The sequence below is a fragment of the Peromyscus eremicus genome, chromosome 4 (assembly GCF_949786415.1).
Source record: "Peromyscus eremicus chromosome 4, PerEre_H2_v1, whole genome shotgun sequence".
NCBI classification, from domain to species: domain Eukaryota; kingdom Metazoa; phylum Chordata; class Mammalia; order Rodentia; family Cricetidae; genus Peromyscus; species Peromyscus eremicus.
In genome coordinates, this window is record NC_081419.1 from 95,639,793 (window position 1) to 95,661,528 (window position 21,736).

The 21,736-nt window shown below is 43.4% G+C and overlaps 1 protein-coding gene across 1 annotated transcript in view; it reads right to left on the reverse strand.

Moving 5' to 3' along the window:
- Frmd5 (FERM domain containing 5) overlaps nt 1-14,667 on the reverse strand; it is a 277,641-nt gene extending 262,974 nt beyond the window's left edge. Inside the window, exon 1 of the mRNA XM_059258932.1 lies at nt 14,394-14,667. Within this exon, the coding sequence (XP_059114915.1) occupies nt 14,394-14,495 (102 nt within the window). The 5' untranslated portion in view covers nt 14,496-14,667. The remainder of the gene's footprint in view (nt 1-14,393) is intronic.
- Nucleotides 14,668-21,736: the final 7,069 nt, after the last annotated feature.

Sequence of the window (21,736 nt, forward strand, 5' to 3'; positions counted from 1 at the left end):
ACGGGAGCCCAGGAAACCACACAATTGCTACATGTGTTCATTGTCAGAATCCTGACAAGTACAAATCTGAAAAGGGTACAAATTTTATTCTAAGTAAATGTATATCTTCCTCCACCAACCCTCCCAAAAAACTGACTTTTTTTCCCAGACAAGGTTATACTGGGTATATATAGTCCAGGGTAGCCTGGACTCAAGTATTCTCCTGCCACCGAGCAAAAATGTGACATTTTATTTACACTATCGAGGTGAAAATAACAACCACCAAACAGTATTGGGAAGCTCGAAAGTAAAAGAACAACTACCTTTAGAGCAGTCCAGAACTCCTCACCAGGTTCTACAGCAGACCCGGACCGTCTCCTCTGCATGCCATCATGAGGAGCAAGTCTGCAGCTCAGTGGTAGAGCACTTGCCTGACCTGCAGAGTACCCTAGCTTCAATCCCCAGTACTGAACAACAAACCAAGAAGTCACAGCAGTGGGGAGACTATAATGTTGCCAATGACGGATGCTTATGTCTGCAGTTCCAGTACTGAGGGTAAGACAGGAGAATCACCATGAGTTCAAGGCCAACATGGGCTACCTGGTGAATTCCAGGATACCCTGAACTAGAGTGAGAACCGGTCACAGAATGAAGGGAGGGAAGAGGCAAACATTACCCATGACACAGTTAATAACATAACTGTGAGGGCCAGGTCAGAAACCTCTCCTTTGAGATTTAAAGTCAAAGTTAGAAAACAATCTCCTGGTCTGGAGAGATGGCTCCACGGTTAAGAGCACTGACTGCTCTTCTAGAGGACCTGGGTTCTATTCCCAACACCCTCATGGCAGCTCACAATTGTCTGTAACTCCTGTTCCAGAGGATCTGACACCCTCAGACAGACATAAATGCAGGCAAAACACCAATGCACACAAAATTTTTTTAAAAACGAATTAGTTAAAAAAAGAAAACAATCTCCTTGTAAAAGATAAACTAGTAAAAGTCAACATAAAATTTAAGTAATCTAGCTAAGTTCATTAATTTAAGGGGGAAACTGTATTGACAAATAAGTCCTAAGAAACTCCCAAACCTAGTCACCTAGTTAAATTAAACAGATCATGTCCCCTGTGTAGACCTTAGTAATACTTTTCTTTTACTTATTCTCTCTCTCTCTCTCTCTCTCTCTCTCTCTCTCTCTCTCTCTCTCCCTCCCTCCCTTCCTCCCTCTCTCTCTCTCTCTCTCTCTCTCTCTCTCTCTCTCTCTCTGTGTGTGTGTGTGTGTCCCCGCGTGAGTGCGTGTGTGTGAGTGTGTAGTAATGCATATGCCATGGCATGTGTATGGAAACCAAATGGCAACTTTCTCTGCTTCCACCTTCACACTGGTTCCACCTTTACGGGGCTCGAACTCAGGTCCTTGTACCTTTGAGGCAGGGCTTTTTATCCACTGAGTCATCTCACCAGCCTGTCTAGACCTTTTTTAAAAAAGGAAAAGAAACAGAAAAATTAACCTGTTTGTAAAAAAGCACAAACACATTTAAGTCATACTTGATTAATGTTAGAATAAGAGTTTTTATGATAAAGTGGAAAGGAAAGAGCTACAGACTTCTCAGTGTTCACTGATATGCTGTTCAGGGAGAAAGACCTTCAGTCTCATGGATGCATAGTTACTAAACCACTGCTATGCAAAGGGACCGCTTCTAAGAACGTTATACAACCTGCAAGACTATCCCTCAAAACCATTTGAATTCCAAACAACTTTCTAATTTATTTGTCCAACACCTTTGACGCTAAAATCATGGCCTCTGGTAGCAGAAATCAGTAGTCATTAATCCAAATATAACCAATTCAGATTCTGCATTAATTTTTAAAAGAGCTCTTAGGATTTTTAACTAACATGAGTCAATCCCCCAAAATGTAACTTGTATTAGACAGGAGATTAAAATGTTATCTTGTGTTCTGCAAAACTAAGATCAGATCACAGATAGGGGAGGCACCAGGCTCTTCCTTTGACATCTCACTCTAAGAATAATGGCAGCTCTACACAACATCCTTCATCCAGGGAAAGACAGAGAAACACCCACTGGGCTATGAACAAATCTCTTGCGAACTACAGAACGTCCTAGCACTAAAAGAGACCAGCGGGACCTTCCATCTGAGCCTTCTTTTCTGCAGAGGAGGAATCACATTGCATCTTGGAGGTCGGGTTGCCTGCCCAGGGTCTCAAAATCACTTAAGAGTCACACATTTAACGCAGATCTCAATCTTTCACCAAAAACTATTGAACTCCCTGATTACTTTATCAGAAAGCCATGAGAACAGCTGTGAACTCACGCAGACCTGAGTTCAAATTCAACAAGAGACACAGGGTCATGTTGGAAAAGAAGAAAAAAAAGTTAATAGAAAATTCTCCACTTAACACCTAATCCAGCCAAAGCCAAAAGTTTGTAGATTGGAACCTCAGTGTGTCACTTTATTCGAGGTAGATTTCTATTCTTACTGTCTCAAGTTCCAGTTAACTAAAATATGCAAGACTTTTATGTTTACTAATGAACTTTAAGGGCACATATCGCCATATATCATGCTCTGCCTTTTTGTATATTAACCTACATTGGGGATTTGGGGGGCACCGTGGCACATGTGTGGACATTAAAGGACATCTTTGGGGAGTTGGTTCTTTCCTATCATGTTAGTTCCAGGAATAAAACTGAGGCCACCAGCTTTGGAGGCAAACACCTTTACCCACTGGGCCATCTCGCCAGGCTTACTGTTTTTCAATTCCTCCCACCTCCGGCAAAAGAAGGCACAGGCACACACGTAGAGCCTTGACATCAGCAAAGGCGAACCTATCTCTGAAATTAGAGATGGCAGCGAGGTCGTTGCATAGTCTGTTGGGCATGAGGCTAGCATAAACCAGGCCTTCGGCTTGATCTCCAGCACCAAATAAATGAGAGAGGTCACAGTAAACGAGTGGCCGAACGTACGAATTAGCATAAAGCAAAGAGAATGATAAGGAATGAGCAGAAAAACCATCACATCATGAAAGAATTACAGAACAGACAACTGCAGGATCCGCAAGTACAGCACAGAGGGGAATTGCTGACCCAGCTTGCACAAAACCCTTGGCTAGACCTCAACACCAGGGGGGAGGGGACGGAATTTGAGGAAGAGAAGATAGTCTTCCTACTTCTCTTGACACGCTCTTTCAACCACAAGGTAAAGGTATCTAATATAAGATATATTATTAATAAAAATAGTCCATAATATTTTATAATGACATGCTGGGAGATCTAATTTACAGCAAGACAGTATATCATTATATCTGTCTCTTAAAAATAATCAGACTGTCAAATGTAGCCAATATTAAAATTAGAATATGAGTAATGTCTTCTTTACCATAGAAATTATTAGAAAACAGTTCCTAGACGTGATTTCTGTTATATGGCTATTCATTTAAACAAGCTTGTCTAAATCACCCCATATGTATTAAGAAGTTAAGCAGGGGCTGGAGAGATGATTCAGCAGTTAAGAGCACTTGGTATCTTGCAGAGGATGTGGGTTCAGTTCCCAGCACCCACATGGTGGCTCACAACTGTCAGTAACTCCGGTTCTACGGGATCCAGTGCTCTCTTCTGGCCTCCACAGGTACCAGGCATACAGGCAGTGCACATACACGGATCCAGATAAAACACTTGTACGTATAAAAAGGTAAGCAAAGACAGTGTTAGCTTTCCAGGGCATCTCCACTGCTTATAAAATCTGGCACTGCCATAGTTCTGCAGTTACACTAAGCAAACTACTTTTTCCCCCCGACATAGTCCACATATACTAGAATCTGAGGCTGAGCGTAATTTGAAGTTATCTCTCATCAGCCAAACTCCTTTCATAGAATAACTTCTCAGGAGCGTCCCAAAGAGCTGGTGGTCCAGCCTGTTGCACAGACTGTGTACTGTGAAATGGCAGGCTCGCTGTTACATAAAATACTCTAGGCATCTTTGCCACCCATTGAGTCCCTTCTGACCTACAGAACTCCAACCCACATTAACTTTTGGGTTTGGATATCTCTAGAGAGAAAAGTCTGAAAGAAAGCAGGCTGGCTGGGCACTTCCACCTGCTAAATTATCCCTGGAAATACACGACATCCTTCAGTGAATTGATTAATTCTGCTCTCTAGTATTCTGATCAATGTTCTTATCTGCCAAGCTCACGTGTGACAAAACGTGAGTTTTAATGGCACCTGCCTAGAGCACTGGAAACCCTCCGAGAAGGCTGAAGGCAGTGCCTCCATTTAGGTATCCTCAAGATGAGGTAGGAGCCCAGATTAGAAACTTGTAAGTTAGGTCAGGTGCAAGGGGGAAAGGGCTCTACACTAGCCTAGTGACAACAGACAATTCTACGACTATGAAATGCCAGACTGTGTGGGTTCAAGTTCAGTAGAAGTAGCCAGACATTTGCATGTGCACTGGGGCATGCTGTTTTGATATACCACTATCAGTTTTTTCAAGTCTTAGGCCTAAGGGCCTTTGCTAAATTTTTTGGCTCCCCATAATACCACTTCTCGGCAAACTCCCTTAATCTTTCCAACAGAAGAGTGTTCTTACTGTCAGCTATCCCCCATGCCTAGGACTTTAGAAGATCCCTTCTTTTTCCAGAGCAAAATAACCTATTAGCATTGGCAATCTGCCGAATGCTGATTGCCCAAATGCCAGGCGCTCCTTTCTTGGAGGTTCCCATCTCCAAAGCTGTGGCCTGGCACTGTGCTCAGCGCTAAAAGTGCACCCTGGGTTGGGCTGGCAACTTCAGAGTTGGCAGGGAGGGGTTCCCTGGGGAATCTAGGGAAGTATGTCCTGGTGATCCACAGAAGCTATTTTTGGTGGGCACAGGTTTAGGGACAGAGATGCTCAAATGTGGCTTTTTAAGGCTTCATGCGTCACATTTCTTAACTGCACAGCCAACGCAGAGCTGAGTCCATCAGGAGTTTTTTAAACATCAGCTAAAAGTTGGAATTTGATCATTACACTGATGCCCAAGAGAAGAAGATTCTTGGAAATAAAACTCATAAGTAGTTGATACAGCTACAGGATTAAGATTGAAATGCACTGCCATCATTTTGTGAGGAATCTTAATTTGTGTTATACAGTCTTAGAATTAGACATCATTTGCCAAAAGCTTTATGCATTTATTTTTAGTTTGGACTGATTCCTCTCAGCCTGTCAAATAATGATTGAAATTTTGATGACAGTAATTCTCTCTCAGCAAGTATTATTTCTGTTGTTTGACTCAACTATACCAGAGTACGTGAGATAAACACAGTAAAAGAAAAACTAAAGACTTTACATCTTCAGCCTGGAACACCCTCCATCCATTCCCAAGTCTCATTTTCTGCTTTGGCAATCTTTCACAATCTAGATCAAATTTCACCTCCACTGCGAACTATTTACTAACTCGGAGTCCCTCCCCCTCTCCCAGAACCCCTCCCCCACTTGCACTGTCAAAGTATATCAGTTGCCTTAGCCCCCAATCCACGATGATTATAGCTTATAAATTGTAATTTCTTAAATTAAATGACAAAGGTATTTACTATGTCTTTCTCCCTGTGCTCCCTGTGCCTCCCTAAGTTATGGAGAATATGTGTTTGAAAAACAATACATAAATATGTAATGATCAAGGACTGGAGAGATGGGCTCAGTGGCTAAAAGCACTGGCTGCTCTTCCAAGGACCTGGGTTCGATTCCCAGCATCCATATGATGGCTAATAACTGTCTATATAACTCCAGTTCCAGGGAATCTGATGCCTTCTTCTGGCCTCCATGGGCACTGAATGCACATGGTGCACATACATACAGGTAAAACACCCATAAAAAGTAAATACGTATGCAATGATCAAATCATTTTTAAGAGAGGAGATGAAGAACACGAAACCGATAAATGTATCATCAAAATGGTATGATGAACAAAATCTCCAGAATCTCGCCAACCTGAATAAGATAGGTCTGCATATGTGCAAACAAAGTGAGATCATCCAAGAATAAATATTAGAAATTATATCCAATAAACAAGACTTGCTAATCTTGCCCGTGAGTCAGGCCTCTATAGTCAGGCAGGGCCTCTCAAACCTAGGCCGCATGAGAACCACCTGGAAATCTTGTTCTAAAGGGCTTCGGCGGTAGAAAGACGGTTCAGTTGCTCAGTTGGCCAAGTGCCTGCCTTTCAAGCACAAAGACCAGAGCTTGAGCCATAGAACCCCTCTGACAAAAGAAATGCCTGGCATGTGGCACACACTCGTCATCCCAGCGGTGAGGAAGAAGAGACAGGGAGATCCCTGGCTTGGCCTACTCGGTGACCTCTAAGCCACTGAGAGACTGTGCCTCAGAAATGGTAGGTGGTCCTGAAGAACATCAGAGGTTGTTCCCCTCGCCTCCACATGCATGAGCACACACATGTATGCACACCCCTCACACATATGAGCATGCATACATACACACATACATACACACATACGTAAGGTTTTGGAGCTTGATCTCCAGTTTCCGATTCACTAGGGCTGAGGTGGAGCCAAGAGTTTACGTTTCTAGTGAGTACCCCGTTGAGTGCATGGTAATTTTGTGGGCCAGCAATCATACTTTGAAAACCACTGGCTTTATCCATTCCTTACTTTACTCCATCCTCCATGCTTTTGACAGGGCTCACAGTTTCTACAAAAGGAGTGGGAGCTATGAGTTATAAAATAGGAAGATGCTCTGAATGATGCATGAGATAGCTAAATCTGTTCTGCTCTTGAATGGGTTCCCTTAGTAGGCAATAGTTTTCTGGGGCTTTGAAATGATCACTAGCACTCCGAGTGAGTCTTAAAGCACTTCTGGAGTGGTCCAGAGCACTTCTCAATACAAATCAGTAGATGAGGTCACGGTCATGCAAGCAGCAGAAGGCGGGGGTGGGGGGCGACAGCGACCATCACTGTCAATGGGCTGTTTTCTGTAGATGGGTGAATGGCACTATTGTACAAAAACTCAATGGATGCCAAGCATGTGGCCCAATTATTTTGCCTGTATGAGCATGGCACGGAAGGGTCTCCTTAGAAAACTTGATTCACGTTTGTGGGGTTTTGGTTTTCTGTTTGCTTGGTTTTTTGTCTTGTATCCACAGGCAAAAGCCTAGAGATTTTCACCTAAGAGTCTTCACCAAGTTCCTGTCTTTCAAACCTAAAACATAAGTAAGGTGGAAAGATCATAAACACCATCTGTAGAAATAAAGAAAAATTATTTCAGCTGGCGAAAGGCAAACACACTAGTCTACACCGGTCAGAACACTCGCATCAGTGCGGGCCTTGGAAGAGGCCATGATTTACATCTGGGGATCAGTCTCAGAAAAACTGGAGTTCAAGGGACTTGGTGAGATGGCTGAGTCAGCAAAGGGCTTGCTATGCACGCATGAGGACCTGAGTTTGCATCCCGAGCACCCCCATAAAAAGCTGGGCATGGCAGCACCTGTCTGGGGAGGCAGAGACAGGGTTCCCAGAGCTCACTGTCCGATCAGTCCAGCTCAACTGGTGAACTCCGGGTTAAAAGAATGATCCTCTGTCAAAAAATAAAGTGGAGAACACTTAAGGAACCTAAGTTCAATCTAAACACACACACACACACACACACACACACACACACACACACACACACACGGTGGGGGGAGGGGCATGGGAGAAGTAAGTTCTCTTCGATTCTGTTCTCCATAGTCCATCTTTGACTTTCCCTATATTTAAGGTAGTATTTAAGGTATTGGTCACTACACCAGAGTCTTAAATGAATAGATGATCTGTTTCAATGCTAGAATGGACATATGACGGGGTATTTTGACCTTAGGGGGAACACTCACCCAGCAACATGGGAATGAAAATGGCTTAGTGCTCCTCAAATTGCTCAGCTGCATAAAAATCAAAATAAACAAAAAACACACAAAGATGACCTGAGTTTGAAGGATCAAAGTCAGAAGGCAGGAGGGACAATGACTATCAGGCCACCAGATGATCATCACTACCACTCTGAGCACCACACAGATGACAGCGTTGCAGGGTATCGTCAATCCTCTCCAAATTCACCTGGCAAGGCACACCTAAGGGAAGAGTGACCCACAGGGAGCTGCTCCACGAAGCAGGGTCTGCTAGTTCAGACAGCCTGTTACAGACTAGGCTGTCTGTCAAAGATGACTTCACCTTGACGTCGCCCTCACTAGGACAGCCGGGCAGCACGGTTTACTTGGAGGTCCACATCCTATTCTGTGGAGTAATGATTTTGGAGATAGGACTCAAAGAGTTTTATGCAGCTGTGGGGGATGCTGCATTCAAAGCCCTAATGCCGGCAGGCCACGAAGGTTCCATGAAGCACATCACTGACACAGCACTCATTTGCTATGGCTCTCTATGTCTGCAGGAATGGGGAAGAAGCCCCGAAGGACACAAGAAAAACCAGACGGTGCTTACTGACTGGGTACCATGCACTCAACAAGGGACAAGTGCAGTGTTATCGGAGATGCCAAAGACCCCATACATACCACATTTACACACCTGACCTTAGGAAACTGGTCTGGGAAAGATGGGTTAAAAGGAGTTACAGAGTTAGGAGATGTTTATTGTTTTCAGGTACAGGAAATTTGGGGGTATCACCACTGCAATCATAGAACACAAATCAAAACAAATGATTTTGGGGTTTTTTGTTTTGTTTGGTTTGGTTTGGTTGGGTTTTTTTTTTTTTTTTTTAATCTAGAACTGTAGAGGCCTCAAGCTAGGTGCTATAATTTTTAGGTTCACAACCTTACAGCTTGCTCTTATTTCATCCTTTATAACTTCCAAAGTATAATTCTCTACAAAAAAAAAAAAAGCTTTTTGATCAATTTAGTACAGCAATAATTACATCATCATTAAAGTTCTTCCAAGAATTAATGCCTTGATTCGGATACTGCATCACATATGCAAACCTGTGCATAAACCACTGCAAATCCGTAACGAAAATGTCTGTTTGCCTGTGTGGTGGCTGCACACCCATAATCCCAGCACTTGGGAGGCAGAGGCAGTAGGATCTCTGGGAATTGGATATCAGCCTGGTCGGTATGGTGAGTTCCAGGACAGCCAGAGCTACGTGACAGAGAGACTCTATCTCAAACAAACAAACAAACAAACAAACAAAAGTCTATTTATAATGGTGCTGCCGCTGATAGCACAGCTCTGATAAATGAGTCTCTGGGCTACAAAGTTAACTCAAAATTTCATGTTCTTTTATTACATGGTTTGCTGAATTGCCTCATCTAGCACATTCATGCCAAGCATTTAACAGAATGCAAATACCCATAAGTAAAATCTGTTGTGGTGAATGTTTCTGGATTCCCTGAGCGCTGCTGCCACCCCATAAACAGAAAGAATGAGGAGACAGTCAAGGATGCAGAATTTATCTTCTGTGCCAAGAAGATATATTTTATACAATATCTAATTAGTTTTACACAATATTTAATACTGAAGTTAAGAAGCAATACAAGTGTTTTTAGGATTCTGGGACGCTAATTTTTTTCTTTCATTTTTCTTTATTAAGAAATTTTCTACTCACTCCATATACTATCCACAGATCCCCCCTCCTCCCTCCTCCCACCCCCCAGCCCTCTTTCCCAAGCCACCCCACATCCCCACATCCCTGGGAGGCTAATTTTATACTTATCTTAATTTCAAGAGCTAGAGACTAACTGACTTGCTATTGTAACAGATCCTGAGACAGCATAATTACCTGTTAAGTAATTTTTTTAAAAAATCAATATTCATGAAAATACAACATCTTTGTGTTTTTCTCTGTGAATAAAATTATCCTAATTTTCTACCAACTTCTGCATTAATGAAACCAAGGGCTCAACTTACAAAATAGGAAGCAGAAATTCTTGGAAAAGGCAACCCATAGTCCAAGAATAAGCATCCTCCTAAAGCCAAAGACATAGGTAAGACAGAGGGAGAGAAATGGGAACTCGTGGGGTTTTTATTTATGGGTGGGGGTGTCAAAGAACAGCTTGTAGGAGTTGGTTCTCTCCCTCTACCGTGGGGACTCCTGGGATCAAACTCGTGGGGACTCCTGGGATCAAACTCGGGTCATCAGCCTTGGCAGCAAGCACCTTTACCTGCTGAGCCATCTCATCAGCCCAAGTTCTTAAATTTTAGAGAAAAGGTCTAATGAGTTATACTATCTCAGGATGAAATTTCACAACTTTATTGAGACTAACTAGAAACCATTTGAAGGCAAGTTATGATTTAATCTGACTTATTTTCCCTTTTTTTTTTTTAAGTAAGAATTTCTCAATTCGCCGGGCAATAGTGGCCCACGCCTCTAATCCCAGCACTCGGAAGGCAAAGCCAGACGGATCTCTGTGAGTTCAAGGCCAGCCTGGTCTACAGAGGCACCAGGACAGGCACCAAAACAACACAGAGAAACCCAGTCTCAAAAAACAAAAATAAAACAAATTTCTCAATTCTATTTTGTGTTTTAATGTTCCTCGTTTATTTGTAATATTTCCAAGTAATTTTCTTTTTGCTATGAAATAAGCATTAATATTTCCATTGTATATATGAGAAAATTAAGGTAGGAAAATAGGAAGCAATTTAGGGAGTCAAAATAGAGAGTGAATAACATTAAGAATTAGAAAGACATTGGTTTAAATACAGAAAGGCCACCTACTAACAATAAGTAAATTCCTTTGACCTCTGGGACCTGCCTTTTAATCTATAAAACCAAAACAATACTACCCATCTCTTTCCTGTAAGGCACAAACAAAGTGTCTAACAGAATGCTTAGCATGTAATCATCCATTCAGTACAGGGCCCACCCACCAATCCACCATCCCATTTTCCTCATTTAGTACAATGGATATATAATCAATCCATAATGCCATTGTGAGGGAAATGAGGTACAATGAATGCAGAGATCCCTGGCAAGCCCAGAACCTCACTCATGGGCTCCCTCCCTCCCTCACTCCCTCACTCACTCACTCACTCACTCTAGGTCTCAAAATGACTAGGTAGTTGAGCCACAATCAAATCCAAGCATTGGCCCCTCTACAGAACTGCCTCTGCACACACAGCTCGTTTATAACACTAACTGAAAAATCTGCTTAACCTGGCTGCTTCATCTGTGGTTTTCATGTGTCCCAAATAAAATCTAACTCATTTCCTAGGTGGTTTCATCTTTAAGTTATCACCCCCCAAATATTATAATGCCTCTTTTGAAAATACTTATTTGTCCAATAGCTATTGTTCCCAAACGTCTGCACTATGTCCTAAATAATACTTAAACTATTAAAAGTGTATTCCTTAGGACAAAGCATGTCTAGACATTTAAATTATTCCATTCAGGTTGACTTCAACGATACTAGTTAGTACTTTAATTTTTCATTTTTTTTTCTATTTCCTCCCAAATAAAAAGTCAGGTAGTAAATGTGGAAAATAAATACAGATTTGCAAAGATTAAAAACAGAAGAGTCAAAAATGTGGATCAGATCTCAATGAGGCAATGACCTTCAAAACTGGCTATTAACAATGTTCTTCACAGGGGAGCAATTATCCTACAATCCTCCTATGTATACTTTCATTTCTTCTGGTCTACAGATGCATTTCCATATCAGAAAGGATGAAAGAGTAGGCCTGTGCCTGGGAGAACCTTCTTTGCAAAGACAGAAGACATTCTGGTTACCTTAATAATCACATCCTGAAGGCCAGCTCACTAGAACTGCATTATGAAATGCCGCTAAACCAATACCTTGACAGAATTGCCGTACAACTGGAATTTACCAAACATGGCTTTCATGACACCAACCCACTGGTATATTTCTAATTCTGTATTGTCCTACATGGTCTCTGGCTATTTTAAAAGCCATAAAAATATTTCTAAAATAGACACCATATCTAAATGAAAGTACAACACTTCAGGAAGAAAGGAGTCCAAATCATCGACAAAAGATTTAAAATATACAGTATTGCCATTCTTAAAATATTGAAAATAATGCTTAGCTAAATAAGGAGCCCATCCCTCCTTCCCATGTTAAAACTGCACCGAGTGTTTAACAAGTAAGCACATGTGGACACAAACATACACACATTACAGACACAGACACAGACACAGACACAGACACAGACACAGACACACACACACACACACACACACACACAGTAGAAATATAAAATGGGAAAGTTGCTAAGAAAAGTTTAATCTCCAAATGCTTTGTTTAAAAAGCTGTATATAGAAAAATATTAGAGTCCTGTAGATAATTGTCTTTTTTTCAAACCTTTTCTCATATGGATAAAAACAAAGGCAAAATACTATCTAAACAGTGGTGTAAAAAATGGCAAATATGCTACAATTCCTCTGTTTTAGAGTTGGCACCAGAATCACCACGTACAATGATTAACACATCTAGCCTGTGTACAGGGGCCATGACTAATTTTTATAACGTTAAATTATAAAATAAGAGCAACAAAAAATGAACACGAACACTAGAATACAGTAAACATTACTCCAATAAGTCCAATTTAACTTTAAAATATTTTTTCTCAGTGACAATAAGAACTATCCACAATTACAATATTAATCAACCTCACTAGCTCTGAGGACAAGGGGGAATCAAAAGTTGCCTTTCCTGATACCTAAAACCAGAAGATTATAAACATTTTTCGAGAAGTGATGTTTCCTTTGATCTCTACATGCTGGCAAGAGTTAATGATCTACTGGAGAAATTTTATGTCACTATATACCACAAAAGTATTCTTAAGGTTTATGAAGTCTAAACCTCACACCGCCCTCGGCAGGCTATTGCACACATTTCTTAAATTTTTAAACGAAAAGATAAAGACTTTAAAAGCTCTTGACAGTGTACTCAAACTGCGAAGGTGTCAATTCCATGTTTTCTCCTCCTCCATTAAAACAAAACCGGGAGAAAACTGTACATAGAAACAATGACACCATAGAAACAGAAAGTAGCACGCCACTGAGTAGGGAAATAATACATACCATCTCTCCGTCATAGCCAATTACAAAAACCCTTTCACTTAATGGCTAGCATCTTTATGGGCGTTTAATCTGTATTAAGTAGCCTTCAAAAGATAGTCTGTGCTCTATCTCTACTCTCCTGGATCTTTGGCAGCAGTCAGCACTTAAGCTCAGGGCTTGGGGAGGGGGAGTCCTTGGAAGGGGGCAGGCTGAACTAAGCACAGTCAGCATTAAGCAGCTGCTCTCAGACACTGGAGCGTCTTTCTCACACGTCTCTATTTTATGCTATTGAGCATTGTTGGCAAGATGGATGGATGGATGGATGGATGGATGGATGGATGGATGGATGGGGGCATCCTGCGGGTAGGGTCTAGGCAGGCAGTTTTTGTCACATCTGCGCCTAGAAGCCTCCTCCAGATTCTTGTGGGAAAGGAAAGGGATCAGGTGAGACCCTCCTGGGTCTAACTCAATTTGCTTCTCCACAAAGAGCAGTTTCTGGCAGTGAGCGCAGGGTCGGTCCTCTGGTAGAAGAATTAAACACGAGAGCATTGTCGGTGCTTTCAATCTCTGACTTTATAAAGGAGAGACTGCATTCCCGGGGAAAACACTGTATGACTCCTGACGCGCCACACAGCAGTAGTGAAGGGACACAAGCCAGGGGTTGTAAAAAATCCTTTCAAAACGCCAGGTTCTGAAAGAAATGCTGTGCAGCATTATTGCATTGTTGGCTTTTCTATAGTCTCCGGTTCTTTCCAGCCACTGCCAACCTCCAAATCTCCAGGACTTGTTGCTAAATCTTTGCCTCACGCCCCCCACCCCCAGAAATAACCAACACGTTGAGATTTGGGGATCAAAAGACGAGGAAGGGAGCTAAACCCTCAAAGCACAGAGAGCTGGGCGCCTTCAATAGGCCACTCTGCATGGGCTGCGCGTTCCGTCTGACTCACAAACGCTCGAGAGAAATTATGACATAAACCTTTATCCTTCCAACCAGGGAGATAAAGGCTGGCTGGAGGGCCTGGCGGGGCCGGGGGAACCTCAGCCCGCGTCCCGACGGGGCGACCCAGGCAGGCGTCTCCTGCCCTGCCCGCCTAGCTCCGGACGCCCGCCCAAAGGTGCTACCTATCCGCCGGCTGGAGGAGCCAAGACCCGGGGTCCTCCGCCCGGGAGGGCGCAGAGCAGAGGAGTTGCGGGTGCGGGACGCGACTCACCCCGCAGGGGCGCGCGGCGCGTGGTACCAGCCCCCGGCTGAGCTCGGGCAGGGATGCCGCGCGCCGGGCGGTGCGGCTGCGGGGCGGACAAAGCGCGGCGCCGAGGCTAGAGCTGGGGCGACCCCGGGCGGCGGCCCCCCGCCAACTTGGCCGAGTCTGGGGAGCGGGATCCCGCGAGCGGGCGGGCGGGCGGCGCGGCGCTGACCTGGATGGTGCAGGTGTACTCGCTGTCGTCCAGCAGCCGCACGGTGCAGCTGTACTCGCGCTCCAGACTCCTGCTGCTGCCGCTCATCAACCTGCTCAGCATCTTCCCGCCCGCTCGCCCGTCCCCGGGAGCGACGCGGCGGCGCTGCGGACTCCGGACCCGTCGCCCTTCAGCGCGGCAGCTCCGCGCCGGGCCCTGGCACCTGTACCATCACCCTGGCCGGATCGCCGCCGCTGCCTCCTCCCGCCCCACTCTTCTTCCTTCTCCAGAGCCACCACCGCCTCCCCCCCAAGCCCCAAGCAAGCTGGGTTCTCTCCCGGGCGCCCCACTGCCCGTGCCCAGCTCATGGGGCGGGGCCTAGGTAGGGGGCCAATGGAGGTCAGCGCGGCGGAACCGATTGGCAGGAAGAAGAGCCAATCACGATAGGGACTAGAAATGATGAGCGGGCTGAGGAAGCAATCATCGCAAAACAGCAGTACCGAACCCAGTCGGACCAGCCCTCTAGCGTCCCAAGCCTTCTCTCGCTCCCTTCGCGGGCGGTGGTTGGTATGAATGCTGTTTGCCTCGGCTGGGCCATGTGTGGACACTTGACAAGATCGGTGTCTGCTACCTGGAATAACATTTGAACTGTTCCAGGAGTCAAGTCCTGCACCCTGCAACGCGCGGTTCCTGCCCTCTTGGAAACCAAGGCGAGGAGGCGGCACCTGCAGAAAATAGGCACCCACGAGTCCAGACCAGGCGGCTGCCCCCACCTGTGCGCTACCCTAAGTCTGCTCCATGGGCCCCTGTTCTCGCGCACCCTTAATTTGGTGAACATCTGTCTCACAATAGCTACTTACACTGCTTCGACCACAGAAGCTTGTAAGCGCCCGGATTTAGCGCCTGGAAATCCCTGCGCTCTAACCCTCCTTTTATTATCAGAAGACAAAAGGAGCCTGAGGTGTGCTCTATAGCTGGGCTAGGAACAGGAAGTGATGGACCTTTCCTTGCACTTTTAGAAAGAATTACTGCATCTTCAGACTTCCTCAGCAAAACACAATAGGTCAGGAGCTGTACAGCACACAAAGAAAAGGGGGAAATGCTTTCTTTCCTTTGTGTTCTCCACATCTGCAGACTTAAAGTTCCTTTCCAGAACTTCACTAAGAGACATATTCACCCTCGAAGATTTTATGATTAGTAATATGAGCATGTGCGCGTACGGGGAATATGAACACTGAGGGGCCATGCACAAGTGTGGAGGTCAGAGAACAACTTTGTGGAATCAGTTCTCTCCTTCCACTTTTACGTGTTTTGCAGTGGTTAAACTCGTGTCGCTAGACTAGCCTGGCAAGCACCTTTGCCCACTGAACCATCCCACTAGCTCTGCCCTCAAAGATTTCAATGGAAGGAAATGTCATAAAGGAATCAAGCTAGAATAGAGATGTAATTCAGTGGTAGAACACTGGCCTAGCGTGTGACAAGATCCAGCGCTGAAACAATGTCAATGCAGAACGTTAGTGCTGTGAGAAATATATTCGTTTAAAAAAATGAATTATTAATAAATTCCTATTACCTGTATGCTCTTACGTTATCTTCAAAACACAATATTAAAACCCCTATAGCAGACTAGAAAAATATCTGACCTATTTTGATTTTAATTTAATTTTGTCTACTTGCTTGCCTGGACTTGGGGATCAAATCCAGAACCTTGCATTTGCTAGTTAAGGGCTTGGGGTAGCTCTAATATTGAGCTACATCCCCAACCTTTGCGTTTTTTAGACAGGTTTCACTATGCAGCTCAGATGTCCCCCAAATGGATCCCCCTTCAAGTTCTCCAGTGTTTGGATTAGAGGCATGTGGCACCTAGCTGGCTCTTGACCTTTACAGCATGCTTCACCAGTGTCTTTAGATTCCAATAACGCCACTCCCATCACCTTAGTAACGTGGACTGCTCCCTTGCTGCATTTAATAGCCATAAGAAGAAGTTCCTCTTTTCAATGTAACCCTGACATAGTTACAAAACTAAAACCAAAGATTCAAATGCTGTCTACTTTATAACCTGGGAAGTAACTTGGGGCCTAGAATACAGATGTAGACATTCTATAAATGATGAACTGATAAATGGAATTAACAGGCATTCCATTATATCTACAACTCCAAGGAAGACCCATAAAGAAACTAGGAACTTCAGGAAGGTCTTGTAGACAAGTATAATCACTACTATGTTAAAAGGATAGTCTATTAAGTCCAGCCTTGTTGTATAACTGGGAAAGAATGGAAATTTTCAAGCAGGAAGCACTTTTGTAGAAGGCAAAAGTTGCTATTTGTTATAAAATCTAAACAAGGAAGGAAAAACGTCCAAGAAGCTAGAGGAAACCCATTAGTGTGATGATGGGGACGTGTCTTTAACAGGTTATGCAAATAAGCAGCTGTTAGAATAAAAAGAAAAGCACCATGAATCCAGAAAAGCTGTAAAGAACTGAATGCTGTCTTCAAAGTGGGACCATAGATGCAATCGAGAAGGGTGAGATGGTGGCTGCTGTGCCAGCATTTTAAGTAGCATCTCTGCTTAGTCTAAGAAAGTCACATCTGCCTGGAAGCTCCCCAGTTCAAGATTCACCCATGTTTGTGCATAAGATACATATGCAAACTGTCCTTTCCTCTCTGATACAGAACAGAGGGTGGAAAACAAAAAGAAAGAAAGAAAGAAAGAAAGAAAGAAAGAAAGAAAGAAAGAAAGAAAGAAAGAAAGAAAAAAAAGGAAGAAAGAAAAAGAAAGAAAGAAAGAAAAAGAAAGAATCTAGTATATGCCTCTAAAGCAAGATCATGGGCAGAAGTTTATGGGAAACTGGAAAGATGGGGTTCCAATAAAGGTGAACAAAAAATACTTTGCTTGTTTTTTTCTCATTTGTTGAGCCCAGTATGGAGAAGGTTAGTTCACAAAAGGCTGCATGTGGGGCTAAGGATATAGTTCAGCTGGTTGAAGGCCTGCTTGGCTTGTACAAAACTCTGGGTCCTATTCCAGAAGCACATAGAATAGGATGTGTTGGTGTACAGCTATGATCCAGGCACTCAGAAGGTAGAGGCAAAAGGATTAGAAAGTTCAAGGTCACCTTTCTGCTACAAAGTGGATTTTAGGCCAACCTATGCTAAAACCCTGTCTCAAAAAAACAAAACACAAGGCTTCTTGTGCCTTTGAGAACCACAATGTCCTGCTTTCATGTCTTGAAGTATAAGGAAGCTATATTTAAAACAAAATTGCAAATTACAATGGTTGTGAACCCCACCTTCCAAGTTATCAGTATGCTGGCTCCCTTCTCCATTGTGAAGGGGTCCTTAGGTGTCCTAGTTTCGTTTCCTGTTTCCTGACAAAAGCAATGTAGGGGGAAAGGGTTTAATTTTAATTCTAGGCTACAGTCCATCGTTGTGACTCAAATCATCAGGATCTTGGAAGCAGCCATTCACAGCCAGTCGAGCTGAGAGAGAAAAAGTGCATACATGCTTGTACTCAGCTCACCTTCTCCACTTTTAAACAGTCCAAGACCCAAACCCAAGGAATTTACTTGTACCTCTCACAGATGTGCAGGCCTTCCTACCTCTATTAATGTAATCAAGACAATCCTCACAAATGTACCACAGTCAAGCCGAACCTAGCCAGTTCCTCATTGAGACATTCTTGTCAGGTGATTCTAGATTCCATCAAGTTGACACCAGGAGAGGTACCACCTCCCAGATATGCCTGAAATATCTAGATGCCTTTATTTCAGATGCCCCACATCACCCATACCCTGCTGGTCTCTCTCTCCAACCAGTACATCATTGCCCTAGGTTTTGGCAGGAAGGAGGATTGCCTTTTCTTTTTCTTTTCTCTCTTCTTCTTCCCTTTCCTTTCTTTCTTCCTTCCTTTCTTCCTTTCTTTCTTTTTCTTTCTTTCTTTCTTTTTTTGTCATTTGTTTGTCCTTTTGCTTTTTAAGACAGAGTCTCTCTACACAGACCTGGTTATCCTGGAACTCACTATATAGACCAGGTTGGCCTTGAACTCACAGAGATCCACCTGCCTCTGCCTCCCAAGTGCTGGGATAAAAGGCGTATGCCATCATACCCAGCAATATTGCCTTTCCTCAACCAGAACATCACTAACACAGTCCTTCTCATCAAAGTCTCCCTATATAGCACAGCTAAGACCAGGCTCTGATTTGTGGGGCTGGAAATGTGGTTCATTAGTAGTGTTCTTGCCTAGCACATGTGAAACCCTGTGTTCTAGACCCAGCCCTAGAAGAAAACAAAACAAAAAATGGACTATAACTTCTAACAATACTTTGAAAGGTACGACATGGATGTCCTTGAAGCCATTGTGAACTGAAAGACCAAGGGCCCTAAGTTTTCAGACTGCTCTACGTCCCCAACAGAAGTCCCCTGACCATGTTTAGGACACATCCTGGTCCAACAATTCTTCTTAGGTCAGAGTCAGTTTTTAAAGTCTCATTTTCTGTCCCAGATACTATCTCTTCCTAGAGTGACTGAGCTGGAATGTAACCTCTATGCCCAAGGGGTGACCTTGACCTCTGATTCAATGAAACTACTGCACGCAATATTTTACTTGACACAGGATCTCACGTAGCTCAAATTGGCCTTCGACTTGCTACGTAGTTGAGGATGACTTTGAACTTCTGGCTGTCTTCCTGCCTCCACCTGCTTAGTGCTGTATTTCAAGTATGTGTCAGCACTGCCAGCTCAAGATGCCTTTCAAAATAACAGCCTGAGTGTGGTAGCTCATGCAAACACCAAGATTGCAGCAAGTTCAAGGCCATCCTCGGCTACACAGGAATTTCAGGGGCAGCCTGTGCTACAGAGCGAAACCCTGTCTCAAAGGGTAAACTGGTAGAGCAGATGACTCAGTGGGTAAAGACACCTGTTGACAAGCCTGAAAGCCTGAGTTCAAATCCACTTGGTGAAAGGAGAGACCCAACTCCCGGAAATTGTCCTCTGACATCCACACCCATGCTATGGCATTTGTCCCACTCAATGAAAATGTAATAAAATACAAAAGAAAATAAAAAGAATAGTTTAAAGACTGGGGAGATAGCTCAGCATTACAAGAATGTGCCAACACTCACAGTGCAAGACAACAATTTCTAAAATAATAGTTTAACTGATGGTAATAGCTCCCGAAGGCAGAAAGCAAGTTGAAAGTGACACATGCTTGTAATCCCAGAACTGACGAGGTAGAGACAGAAGGATCCCCAGGGTTCAACAGCCAGCTTGGTCTAGACTAATTGATGAGTTCCAGGCTAATGAGAGGCCCTGTCTCAAAGGAAGTGGACAAAGTTCCCGAGGATGATGCCTGAGGTTGTCCTCTGGCATCATCATGTGCACACACACACACACACATCCACACAAACATACAGTCTAACAACAGTTCCTACAAAGACTGAGTTATTTGGTCTTTGTGAGTAGGTCCAGGAAGAACTTCATCAAAGCCAGCCCAGTCCCTTGGTGTAATCATCTCCCCAGCAAGCAATAAGGAGCACATCTGTCTCTGATTTCCTGTCCCCCTTAAATCTCAGCGTCTGCTTTCCTAAGAACAGGCTCTCCAACAAGGACATTCACATCTCTGTATGCTCGAAATCCACCAAGAAGAAAGAGGCAAGCTCTTGTATGCCTGTCTTCCCCATCAATGTCTACAGGAAGAGGGCTCCTGCTCCACACAGAGATTTACCCACTCAAATGGATCATCATTCTTCTATCTAAAGCATCTACACTCAGAATAATGGCTGCTTCACATTTTCTGAGTGTGTTAGATGGAGAATTGATCTAATATGAGTCGTTAAACAATTGATATCATTTTCCTTGAATAGTGTTCTCTGTTGTCAGGACAGATTACCACCTACCACTTAAGATAGAGTTTTTACCTTTTACAGATCGTTATGGTTTTCAGGTTCCATCCAGCCTCTCTTATACTGAGAATTTCTTCCTTTACATGAAGATGTAAGCATCATTGTGCCTTTTTATTCAAAGTATATTTGACAAACATTTAATGTCAGGCACTGTGATAACTTTCTAGAGTATATAAGATATAGTTCAAACATGAGAAAACATAAATCAGGAAGTTCTCACTGTAGGAGAGAATGTTAGATGTATATACAATTAGCCACAACATGATTGCCTATAACTCAGTTAGTTCTAAGATGCTATCAGTTTATTTTCCATGTACAATTACCTGGAATACATGGAGAATGGGAACATCACCTCTTTTAGAGAAGATCCTAACTATTTCAGGAGGGAAAAAAAATCACACAGTGATTTAAATTTAAGAGAGAGAGTAAAGCCTTGCAGAAAAAGAATTTGACTTGGACTCTGAAGGATGGAGTGTCGTGATGGGTGTAGAAAACAGGAGCTGGATGAAGGACGAGTGGCAGATCTTTGTTAGTCTGTCTTGTGTGGATCTCATTGTGTTGCCCAGGCTGGTCTACAAGTCCTTGGCTTAGACAATCTTCCCTCGGGGTTCTGAAGAGCTGGAACTCCACGGTTTGCCAATGCACCTGGTAAGTGTGTCATCTGAGAAACAGTATGGGCAAAGGTAAAGAAGCACAAATGTGTCTGCCATATTCCCAAACCAGAAGGAGTCCCGATAGTGTGGAGAGTGCCATGGCTGTTAGAAGTGAACTGAGGCTAGATCACTAAGGACCTTCAGCTCTGACTGAATAGTCAGGAGACAGTCAATCAACTTGACAGGATTAAAGACTTAAAGGCTATTTTAGCAGGGGAGTAAAGGTACTAGATCTGTATTTGTTAATAGCTATTTTTAGGGCAGTGTAAATAACTAAATTAGAATATGAAAAAATTATTTACTTCAGAAAAATGAATTGTAAAACCAATACAATGTTTTTAATGAGGTCCCAGAAACATCTGCACTAGCTCTCCAGTTTGTGTAGTAGCCTTTGTCTATTCTTGAATGGTGATGCATTCTTCTTATATTTCTACCTAGCCTTCAGCTATTATTCTAGCAACATAACTGCTGTGGATGACTGGTTGATAAATAAAGTGCTGATTGGCCAGTAGCCAGGCAGGAAGTATAGGCGGGACAAGGAGAGAGGAGAATTCTGGGAAGTGGAAGGCTGAGTCAGGAGTCACTGCCAGCCACCGCCATGAGGAGCAGGATGTAAAGTACCAGTAAGCCACAAGCCACATGGCAAGGTATAGATTTATAGAAATGGGTTAATTTAAGAGATAAGGACTAGGGGAGGGGGATGGGAGGGGGGAGAACAAGGGAATCCGTGGCTGATATGTACAATTAAATTATATTGTAAAATAAAATTAAATTAAATTTAAAAAAACTCTCTTCATCTCAGAAGTAAGATAAA